The 12,602-nt window shown below is 45.7% G+C and overlaps 1 protein-coding gene across 1 annotated transcript; it reads left to right on the forward strand.

Annotated features, from left to right (window-relative positions):
* The first annotated feature begins 11,186 nt into the window (after window positions 1–11,186).
* Window positions 11,187–12,248, forward strand: LOC148453571 (uncharacterized). The gene is made up of 2 exons (XM_088461978.1): window positions 11,187–11,247; window positions 11,644–12,248. Exons 1-2 carry the CDS (start codon window positions 11,187–11,189, stop codon window positions 12,246–12,248), a joined length of 666 nt encoding a protein of 221 aa, XP_088318104.1.
* Window positions 12,249–12,602: the final 354 nt, after the last annotated feature.

Consider the following 12,602-nt stretch of genomic DNA (forward strand, 5'->3'; position numbering starts at 1 on the left):
TGGAGATGTGACTAAGGTCTGATTCTCAGTAATACAATAATACAGATCAGTGGTAGATGGAGCATCAGATGTAATATCCCTGTAGTTATTAGGGAATAACAGGACACATGTATTACTAGTGGTGTTATATGGAGATGTGACTAAGGGCTGATTCTCAGTAATACAATAATACAGATCAGTGGTAGATGGAGCATCAGATGTAATAACCCTGTAGTTATTAGGGAATAACAGGACACATGTATTACTAGTGGTGTTATATGGAGATGTGACTAAGGTCTGATTCTCAGTAATAAAATAATACAGATCAGTGGTAGATGGAGCATTAGCTGTAATATCCCTGTAGTTATTAGGGAATAACAGGACACATGTGTTACTAGTGGTGTTATATGGAGATGTGACTAAGGGCTGATTCTCAATACTACAATAATACAGATCAGTGGTAGATGGAGCATCAGCTTTATTACCCCAATAATTATTAGGGAATAACAGGACACATGTATTACTAGTGGTGTTAGATGGAGATGTGACTAAGGGATGATTCTCAGTAATACGGTGATACAGATCAGTGGTAGATGGAGCATCAGATGTAATATCCCTGTAGTTATTAGGAATAACAGGACACATGTATTACTAGTGGTGTTAGATGGAGATGTGACTAAGGGCTGATTCTCAGTAATATAATAATACAGATCAGTGGTAGATGGAGCATCAGATGTAATAACCCTGTAGTTATTATTGAATAACAGGGCACATGTATTACTAGTGGTGTTATATGGAGATGTGACTAAGGGCTGATTCTCAATACTACAATAATACAGATCAGTGGTAGATGGAGCATCAGATGTAATATCCCTGTAGTTATTACTGAATAACAGGACACATGTATTACTAGTGGTGTTAGATGGAGATGTGACTAAGGGCTGATTCTCAGTACTACAATAATACAGATCAGTGGTAGATGGAGCATCAGATGTAATATCCCTGTAGTTATTATGGAATAACAGAGCACATGTATTACTAGTGGTGTTAGATGGAGATGTGACTAAGGACTGATACTCAGTAATACAATAATACAGATCAGTGGTAGATGGAGCATCAGCTGTAATATCCCTGTAGTTATTAGGGAATAACAGGGCACATGTATTACTAGTGGTGTTATATGGAGCTGTGACTAAGGTCTGATTCTCAGTAATACAATAATACAGAAGAGACGGATGTGACTAATATGAAGACCGAACATATAGAGGGAGAAGAAGAGACGTATGTGACTGATATGAAGACAGAAGATATAGAGGGAGAAGAAGAGACGCATGTGATTGATATGAAGGCAGAAGATACAGAGGGAGAAGAAGAGACGTATGTGACTGATATAAAGGTAGAAGTTATAGAGGGAGAAGAGACGTATGTGACTGATATGAAGACAGAAGATATAGAGGGAGAAGAAGAGACGTATGTGAGGGGTGATCAGAAGTGTAAAGAGGAGGAAATCCCTACAGATATCAGCACAGGTGAGTAATAAACACTTATTGCAGAAAAGAGTCACATACTCTGTTCAGTCACTACAGCAATCTCTTATCCTACACCCTCCTCTGTCAGTACAAACTAATGAATAAAATGTATATGCACAGTGGGGGAGTCAGGAGCCATTTGCTATTATTATACTCCTGCTTTCCCCCTCACATCATGTCACTGTGTGTTACCAGCCCAGAGAGCTGACCAGTCTCCTACCCACACTCTCTGGTGTATCTAATACATCAGGAGCCATCAGCCCCTATTATACTCCTGCTGTGCCCCTTACATCATATCACTGTGTGTTACCAGCCCAGAGATCTGACCCGTCTCCTCCCCACACTCTCTGGTGTATCTCATACATCAGGAGCCATCAGCCCCTATTATACTCCTGCTCTCCTCCTCACATCATGTCACTGTGTATTACCAGCTAGGAGATCTGACCAGTCTTCTCCCCACACTCATCATATCTTTGTCTTCTACCAGCTACTCATGTTCTTTACTGTCCACTTCAAAAATGACCTTTGTTGATGGTCCTCCCTATGCTCTTCAATTGGATTTTACCCATGATCCTTCCTGACCACTACTGCCTGACATTATCAATGGTCACTGATGGTAATCTTTGAATGTGATTTCTTGTACTGGTTTCATTCTGTTTTACCAGAGATATGAACCAGACCTGTATAAATATATTTTAGGAAAGTATTACATTTCTGCCTGGAGGTCCACAGCGAGAGCAATGCTGGATCCCGATTGTTTAAAATGTGGATTTTTCTGTTCCATTGTGTTTTTGCTGATTCATTTGAGTCCAGCTGGTTCTTTTGCATGTTCCAGTAGATCCCCTTAGAGGTTAGAGCGTATCTAACCTCCAGTGGAGATATTAATTCCTAGAGAGATACAAACTGCTCCTTTTACATTTACTGAGATAGAGATTCGGAGAGTGTGAGGACACAGCAGGATACAGCTAGTATGACCTGTGTGTGATATAATGTATAGACCATGCCTGCACTCTGTTACATATACTGAGATGGAGATCAGGAGAGTGTGAGGACACAGCAGGGTGCAGCTAGTATGTCCTGTGTGTGATATAATGTATAGACCATGCCTGCACTCTGTTACACATACTGAGATGGAGATATGGAGAGTATGAGGATACAGCAGGATACAGCTAGTATGACCTGTGTGTGTGATATAATGTATAGACCATGCCTGCACTCTGTTACACACACTGAGATGGAGATCTGGAGAGTGTGAGGACACAGCAGGATACAGCTAGTATGTCCTATGTGTGATATAATGTATAGACCATGCCTGCACTCTGTTACACATACTGAGATGGAGATACAGAGAGTGTGAGGACACAGCAGGATACAGCTAGTATGACCTGTGTGTGATATAATGTATAGACAATGCCTGCACTCTGTTACACATACTGAGATGGAGATCAGGAGAGTGTGAGGACACAGCAGGGTGCAGCTAGTATGACCTGTGTGTGATATAATGTATAGACCATGCCTGCACTCTGTTACACATACTGAGATGGAGAGTGTGAGGACACAGCAGGGTGCAGCTAGTATGTCCTGTGTGTGATATAATGTATAGACCATGCCTGCACTCTGTTACACATACTGAGATGGAGATATGGAGAGTGTGAGGACACAGCAGGGTGCAGCTAGTATGTCCTGTGTGTGATATAATGTATAGACCATGCCTGCACTCTGTTACACATACTGAGATGGAGATACGGAGCGTATGAGGACATAGCAGGATGCAGCTAGTTTGACCAGTGTGTGATATAATGTATAGAGCACTCTGCACTCTGTTAGTAGTGTTTTAGCTCCGTGTAACATCCATTACATTGTCACATATAGGTAAGGTCTGAATTCAGTGCAGGAAATCCCAGGTTTAAGCCTAGATGTTGCACCCATAGTACACAACATGTCATAATAGATAGAATCTGGGGGAAATGTATGACGCCTTAGAGAGAGATACAGAGGAGAAATTGCCCAAGGCAGCCAATCAGCTTCTAGATATCATCATTATCAAGTACAGTCAGTGAATTGACAGAAGCTGATTGGTTGCTAAGGGCAACTTCTCCACAAACCTTCTGTAAGGTTTGGTACATCTCCCCCTTTGTAATTTTTAGTGATTACTCCCCGGCCAGTGTTACTCCTACACCCTAATCCTCCATGAAAAAAATCACCAAATATATGATGACGTCATTGGCCGCCATTCAATATAGGTCGATGTTTCTGAGGGTGCAAGGAGAAATCCAATGAAATCTCCGGCCACGCGGCTGTTTGACGACTTACCCCGGAAATAACCGCTTCGCAGCCGGCACTTTAGTCGGAGAATGCCGGTTCTCATGACTAAATACCCAGGTTAAGTTGTGAGAACTGCCATTCTCTGACTTAGCACCACGCTGAATTGAATTGCTCCAGGAGCTCCCACAATCGCGGCCACTGACTGTATGGAGATGTTGGGGTACAGCCGGGCACGTCTTATAGTTACACAGTATGAGATGTAGGGGTACAGCCGGGCACGTCTTATAGTTACACAGTATGGAGATGTTGTTGTACAGCCGGGCACGTCTTATTATAGTTACACAGTATGAGATATAGGGGTACAGCCGGGCACGTCTTATTAAAGTTACACAGTATGGAGATGTTGGGGTACAGCCGGGCACGTCTTATTATAGTTACACAGTATGGAGATGTTGGGGTACAGCCGGGCACGTCTTATTACAGTTACACAGTATGGAGATGTTGGGGTACAGCCGGGCACGTCTTATTATAGTTACACAGTATGGAGATGTTGGGGTACAGCTGGGCACATCTTATAGTTACACAGTATGGAGATGTTGGGTTACAGCCGGGCACGTCTTATTATAGTTACACAGTATGGAGATGTTGGGGGTACAGCCGGGCATGTCTTATAGTTACACAGTATGGAGATGTTGGGGTACAGCCGGGCACGTCTTATAGTTACACAATATGAGATGTTGGGGTACAGCTGGGCACGTCTTATAGTTACACAGTATGGGATGTTGGGGTACAGCCGGGCATGTTTTATTATAGTTACACAGTAGGAGATGTTGGGGTACAGCTGGGCACGTCTTATAGTTACACATTAGGGGATGTTGGGATGCTGCCGGGCACATCTTATAGTTACACAATATGAGATGTTGGGGTACAGCCGGGCATGTTTTATTATAGTTACACAGTAGGAGATGTTGGGGTACAGCCGGGCACGTCTTATAGTTACACAGTAGGAGATGTTGGGGTACAGCTGGGCACGTCTTATTATAGTTACACAGTATGGAGATGTTGGGGTACAGCCGGGCACGTCTTATTATAGTTACACAGTATGGAGATGTTGGGGTACAGCCGGGCACGTCTTATTATAGTTACACAGTATGGGGATGTTGGGTACAGCCGGGCACGTCTTATTATAGTTACATAGTATGAGATGTTGGGGTACAGCCGGGCATGTCTTACAGTTACATAGTATGAGATGTTGGGTTACAGCCGGGCATGTCTTATAGTTACACAGTATGGAGATGTTGGGGTACAGTCGGGCATGTCTTATAGTTACACAGTATGGAGATGTTGGGGTACAGCCGGGCATGTCTTATAGTTACACAGTATGGAGATGTTGGGGTACAGCCGGGCATGTCTTATAGTTACACAGTATGAGATGTTGGGGTACAGCCTGGCATGTCTTATTATAGTTACACAGTATGAGATGTTGGGGTACAGCCTGGCATGTCTTATTATAGTTACACAGTATGAGATGTTGGGGTACAGCCGGGCACGTCTTATTATAGTTACAGAGTATGAGATGTTGGGGTACAGCCGGGCATGTCTTATTATAGTTACACAGTATGAGATGTTGGGGTACAGCCGGGCACGTCTTATTATAGTTACACAGTATGGGGATGTTGGGGTACAGCCGGGCATGTCTTATTATAGTTACACAGTATGGGGATGTTGGGGTACAGCGTGGCATGTCTTATTATAGTTACACAGTATGGGGGTATTGGGATACAGCCGGCCACGTCTTATTATAGTTACACAGTATGGAGATGTTGGGGTACAGCCGGGCATGTCTTATTATAGTTACACAGTATGAGATGTTGGGGTACAGCCGGGCACGTCTTATTATAGTTACACAGTATGGGGGTATTGGGATTCAGCCGGCCACGTCTTATTATAGTTAAACAGTATGGAGATGTTGGGGTACAGCCGGGCATGTCTTATTATAGTTACACAGTATGAGATGTTGGGGGTACAGCCGGGCATGTCTTATTATAGTTACACAGTAACTAATTCCCATATAATCTTTCTTCTTCAGAGTCCAAAGGCTCCACAGGGATCCCGTGCACCACACAGTTAAAAGCTTTTCTCCCAGGATGCACTGGACCATCCTCCTCTATACACCGAGCCAGAGGCACCTCAGTTCTAGTTGTGCCCGGCCATAGTCGGGTCACTGTTTGCGCAGGGGGGCTGATTAGCAGCCCCAAAGCTATTTTATTTTTATGAGTTGATAGTTTTTTTCTTTTCACTCTTCAGAGCGGCAGCGTCGGACTGTCCATAGGCCATCTGCGCTGCCGCTCCTTCACCCCGCCGACGCTGCAACGCCAGTACAGATCTGGGGATCTCAGCGGGACTTCGGAGCATGTGCTAGCCAGACTCCGCGAGACTCCCTGGACTGCTGCCGGGTCTACGGGGACAGGTAAGAGCGGATTACCATTTGCGGAGATCTGCGTGTTAAGCAGTCTTTACCTCCAGTCTCATACCCTGCGTGTCCACTAGACCACCAGGGATTTGAAACTGGTAGCAGGAACCAGCATCCCAGGGGTTTATTGCCGGCCAGGGGATACAGCCTTCCCTGTTTAGCGGCTTCTCAGCACAGTGCGCCTTTCCGCTAAGGTCTGGCATTGCTGAGCTGTTCTCCTCCTATGGCCACGCCCCCTCTGAGGTCTCCGGCGGCCATTTTCTCATTTTTGCATTGCAGATCTATCTGGACAAGCGTGCGGACCAGTCCCTCTGTATACCTTTCCCCTGGGGTCAGTGTATACAGCAGACACTGAATCTGGGCAGCTGATTGTAGTGCCAAGTTGCAGTAGGTATTTTCTATCTGTATTGTATGTCACTTATGCCAGCGCTGACTTTTTTTTTTTCTCAATTCTGTCAGTCTATTTTATTAAAACTAACATGCGCACACACACGTACTCACTATCTCACATACTCACCTATGTATCCCTGTAGCCAATATGTCCTCTCCTCCAGTAGATAATCCTATGGAGTACCTGTAATAAAAAATCCATACTCTCCTCCTCCTATACGTGGATCTGTCTTCTTCGTTCCAAAGTAAGCAAGTGGCAAAAAAAAACCCACAACAACATGAACATTAGTAGTGTCCTCTAAGGACACTACACATTCAATTTTTAACATAAATGCATAGGGCCATATTCAGAGGCAGAAAGTCTGTGGTCAGACTGTTCACCATCATCGCCGTTTTTCAATGGGATAAAGTATCGGGCGTGTGCCCACTTATCCCCGTATTCAATTAGGAATCGGCGAAAACGGGATCCAGCGGAAAGGTAAGTATCAAAGTCCTGTCACTTTCTGGGAAATCTTTCTGTCATGATGGGGAAATGGCTGGGGTGTCTGATTCAGATTCCCCTGCACTGGAGGTGGAGCCCAAATCCGCTATTAATGTTCCAGCATTGGTAAGGGTGGTCCGATCCATACTAGATATAGAGGATGACGTTCCTGCCCCTAAATCCAAATACACTGAGTTTAAACAGGTTACGGTGACTTCGGCAGTTTTCCCTCTTTCTGACCAGCTGGCAAACCACATGGCGAAGGCCTAGCAATCGGCTGGTAAGAGGTATCAACCGCAAAAGTATTTGGTCTCATGTTATCTGTTCCCTGAGGGTCATTGCAAGAAGTGGAAATCACCACCTGCAGTGGATTCTCATGTTACTCACCTGATTAAGAGCGCTACTCTGCCTGTGCCTTCCATTTCTTCTCTGAAGGATTCTACACACAGGAAGGTGGAGACATACCTGAAATCAATTTACTCTCTCTGGAGCTGTGGCCCATCTGTCCATGGCTATCTCTTGGGTGGCTAAGGCCATTGAGAACTGGGCAAATGTTCTGGAGGACACCTTCCCCAAGGAGGCCTTTGAGGCTCAAAGGTCTCTTGTGGGCCACATGATGGTCGCAGCCGACTATATTGGTAAGGCTGCTTTGGATACCAGCTTACTGACCTCCAGAGTCTCGGCCGCAGCCGTGTCTGCTCGCTGCTCTTTGTGGTTACACTCCTGGATGGCGGATGCTGATTCCAAAATGGGCCTGGAAGCCTTGCCCTTCAGCTTTTCTGCCATGTGCATCAAAGGCATTTTGCCATTTGCTCCTTCAAAGGCTAGAACCTCTTCCTTTTGGTCCTTTCGTTCTCAAGGAAAACCCAAAGGACAGTCTTTCCCTAGACAATCGGCGGCCAAGTCGACCTCTAAGCCTTAAGCTGCATACACACACAACGATTTTGTTACCAACGATTTTCTGAACGATTTTCTGTTAGATTATCTGTCAGATTTTTTAACGTGTAATGAACGATTTTTTTGAACTACAAACGATTTTTGCATATTCCCTTAATGAAAATCGTTGAGTTGACAAGTCTGACTGAACTACAAACGTGAACGCTCATGAACGATGATCGTTCATCGTTTGACTCAGAAAGTGAACGATATTTCAAACGATTATTGTCAAACAATATTGTTTAACGATAATCGTTCAAAAAATTGTTGTGTATGCAGCTTTAGAAACAGGCCTGGGGTGCCAGACAGAGGATAAGCCCTCAGCCTGATGGGACGGGCCTCCCTCTGGGGGATCCCAGGGAGGGAGGCCGATTTCTTCAGTTTGCCCAGTACTGGTGTCACCCAACCAAGGATGCATGGGTAAAAGTAGTGGTCTCTCATTTTCATCAAAGACCTCCCCACCAGTTTTTCTGCAGGAGCCCTCTTCTAGACAAGACCAAGGCCTTACAGATTCAGGAAGCCATAGAATCCTTGCTGAAAGCAGGGGTTATTGTTACAGTTCCACTATCTCAGCGCGGGACTGGTTACTACTGTACTCTGTTTCTGGTTCAAAAGCCGAATGGGCCGGCCTATCCTCAACCTCATATCTCTGAACAAGTTCCTCCGGGTGCCCAGGTTCAGGATATAAACTTTACGATCCATCATACTGGCTATGGAACCTGAGGATTACATGGTATCACTGGACATTCAGGATGCATATCTACATGTCCCCATAATGCCTTCCCACCAGCATTATCTGTGGTTTACTATACTGCAACAACACTTCCTGTTTCGGGCGCTGCCCTTTGGCCTTTCCACGGCTCCAAGGGTATTTACCAAAATTATGGCGGTCATGGCAGCCCACCTACGGAGTCAGGGTATACAACTCCTGCCGTACCTAGACGACCACCTGTAGTTGGCGGGCTCTCCAGAGGTACTTCAGCAACAGTTGCACCTGGCGATCGCTTGTCTACAAGCACACGGGTGGCTGATCAATTGGAAAAAGTCCTCATTCCCTCACAGAGAATGGTTAATTTGGGAGCCTTTCTGGATTCTCATCAGCAGAGGATTTTTCTAACTACGGAAAAGATCTCTCTGCAACTGTGGGTGCGCAATTGCCTGCTCTTTCGCCTGGTGTAGGTACACTCGGCAATGCAGGTTCTAGGATCCATGGTGTCCACATCCGATGTGGTGGAATACGCCCAGTTCCATTCAAGGCCCCTGCAGGGACTGATACTATCCAAGTGGAATGGAATACCCCACCAAATCAGGACTCAGACGCTGGTGCGCCTGTCTCTGCCTTGGTGGCTACAGACAAATCATCTCACCAAGGGTTGCCCCTTTTGGATCCCGGACTGGGTACTTCTCACAACGGATGCCAATCTCCGGGGATGGGGCACAGTGAATGGCCCGCATTTGTTTCAGAGCCATTGGACAGCGGATGAAGCTTTCCTTCCAATCAACATATTGGAACTTCGGGCTGTGTACAGGGCCCTCAGGATGACAAGACACATATTTCACGGAAAAGCTGTGCAGGTTCAGTCCGACAATGCCACCACGGTGGCTTATTTCAACCATCCAGGAGGCACTCGAAGTTGGGCAGCAATGACAGAATTGTCACACATCCTGACTTGGGCAGAGAGTCACTTCCTGGCCATCTCGGCAGTGTTCATTCCGGGAGTCCTCATTGGGAAGCGGACTTCCTCAGCCATCACAACCGTGCAGAGAAGGGGAATGATCTCTTCACCAAGAGGTGTTTCAACTCCTAGTGGACAAATGGGACCTCCCAGAGGTGGACCTCATGGCCTCCCGTCACAATCACAAGTTGCCAGTGTACGGGTCCAAGACAAGAGATGCCGAGGCAAGCTTAGTGGACGCTCTGTCAGTGAAGTGGACCTTCCAGTTTGTGTACCTGTTTCCTCCAGTATCCCTGGTTCCTAGGGTTCTTTGGAATTTCAAGCAAGACGGAGGCATGGTCCTGCTGGTGGCTCCAGCTTTGACCAGACGCCATTGGTAATCAGATCTTCGGAGTCTCTCCATCGACACTCCGTTCCTGCTGCCTCAACGCCCGGACCTGTTGTCTCGGGGTCCTTGTCTTTACCCAGACCTGGATCATCTGTCCTTGGCGGTGTGGATCTTGAGATATCCATTTTAAGATCTGAGGGATTCTCTAGCTCGGTCATCAGCATGATGCTTAGAGCACTTAAGCCAGGATCTACCACAGAGTGTGGCATACATATTCTTAGTGGTATCGCACAAGGCATTCGACCCTCAAGTGTTTCGTATTTCCATAATATTAGCATTCCTTCAATCTGGTTTGTACCTCCGCCCTGGCCTCGTTGAAAGTGCATGTCTCTGCACTATCTGTGTGGTTCCAACGAAGGATAGCTCTACTCCTGGATATCCACACCTTTTGCCAGGGTGTTCTCCAGATTCAACCTCCCTTTGTCCCTCCAGTGGCTCCTTGGGATTTGGCGGTAGTTCTTCAGGCCCTCCATTTGAACCACTAGATTCGGTGGAAATTAAGTGGTTAACGGCTAATACTTTTTCTTCTGGCAAATGCATCTGCCAGGAGGGTGTCGGAATTGTGGGTTCTCTCCTGTTGTTCTCCATTTCTGATATTTCACCAGGATAAGGCTGTGCTTCGCACTCGCCCTGAGTTTCTCCCTAAAGTGGTTTCTAATTTCCACATTAATCAGGAAATTATAGGACCGGCCTCTCTGTCACCTGACCCCTCAGTGGGTGAGACCTCCTTGGATGTGGTCCGTGCTCTCAAAATTTATGTGGACCAGACCAGTTCCCTTCGTAAATTGGAATTCTTATTTATGCTCTTTGCTGGCTGCCCATCCCTTTTTGTGAAATCCAAACAAACATTGGCTAGATGGCTTCGTATAACTGTCTCCAGAGGCTTACACAAAGGCAAGCCTGCCTGTTCCGGCTTCTGTTAAAGCTCATTCTATTAGGTCTGTGGGCCCCTCGTGGGCAGTCCCCCTGTAGAGTCTTTGGATCCTGAAGAAGAAAATGAGAGTTATGGTAAGAACAAACTTTGGTTAACTCTTTCTTTGAAGTCCATAGCGTCCACAGGGCACCCGCCATGACGCACCTGGCTTCATGTGGGTTCTCATGTTGGTCACCTGTTTTCCGTCTCCTTCCCTGTGAGTGTGATTTTCGAGTGTTCCAGTCTTCCTTCTCTCTTTTTCCTCCTCCTGCCCTTGGCTACTTACCAACTGAGGTGCCTCGGGGGCGGGGTATAGAGGAGGATGGTCAAGTGCATCCTGGGAGCAAAGCTTTTAACTGTGTGGTGCCTGGGATTCAGATCCAGCTATACCCCAAGGTCTCCCTCTAGACCCTATGGACTTCGAAACCAAGCATTAACCAAGGTAAGTTCTTACCATAACTCTCATTGTTCCCAACAGATGGACACAGCATCAGGAATAACTCGGGGAGACGTCTCATATCTCCAGATGGCGACGTAGATGATAACTTTTCAAAGGACTCTCCAGGAGAAAACCCCATTATCCCCAGTATACATCCAGCATCTCACAGTACAGATATATCATCTGATCTCTCTAACCATGAAGAATGTTCCCCTGATAATCCCAGTAGTGTTACACACAGCTCAGATCACACAGGTGATAATCCATTGTCATGTTCTGAGTGTGGGAAAGGTTTTACGCTGAAAGGAACTTTTACTAGACATACAAAGATTCACACAGATGAGAGACCATGTACATGTTCTGAGTGTGGGAAATATTTTTTGCGTCAGGGAACACTTGATGTACATCAGAGAAGTCACACAGGTGAGAAACCATTTCCATGCTCTGATTGTGGGAAATGTTTTACACAGAAATCAAACCTTGTTAAACATCAGAGACGTCACACAGATGAGAAACCATTTTCATGTTCTGAGTGTGGGAAATGTTTTATAGAGAAATCACATCTTGTTATACATCAGAGAAGTCACACAGGTGAGAAACCATTTTCATGTTCTGAGTGTGGGAAATGTTTTACACGGAAACCATATCTTGTTACACATCAGAGAAGTCACACAGGTGAGAAACCATTTCCATGCTCAGATTGTGGGAAATGTTTTAGAAATAAATCCGCTCTTTTTAGTAATCAGAAACGTCACACAGGAGAAAAACGATGTGTATGAGCGTCTAGAAATATATAGAAATTGCAGCAATATTTGCAGTATTGTAATATAATTGGAAATTATCAGAAGAAGCATAAATACAATGTTAGCCTAGATTGCTGCCCCTGCATAGTGAAGGATAAATGACATTTGCATTCTCACACTATGGGCCTGATTCAGCAGCGGAAGCAAATGCAGCTACCGTCTCTTACAGATCGCAGGTGCTAATATATGCTAATGCCGAGGCACAGCCGCCATAACCACGCCCACTGCTGCCTTCTCGTTATAATCCAATGTCACCTTCCTGTGTAATCATCGGTACCATCGCCGCACATCAATCAGTCACACAGCATTTACATCAGGTCTGACCAGCCG

Source organism: Taudactylus pleione, unplaced genomic scaffold (assembly GCF_031769625.1).
Source record: "Taudactylus pleione unplaced genomic scaffold, aTauple2 ptg001127l, whole genome shotgun sequence".
NCBI lineage: Eukaryota > Metazoa > Chordata > Amphibia > Anura > Myobatrachidae > Taudactylus > Taudactylus pleione.

Bases quoted from the DNA above. Each gene is read 5' to 3' on its own strand.
- LOC148453571 (XM_088461978.1), top strand. From the start codon at position 11,187: ATGACGCACCTGGCTTCATGTGGGTTCTCATGTTGGTCACCTGTTTTC. The intron at 11,248-11,643 runs GTGAGTGTGATT...CTCACAGTACAG, and splicing joins TGTTTTCCGTCTCCTTCCCT to ATATATCATCTGATCTCTCT.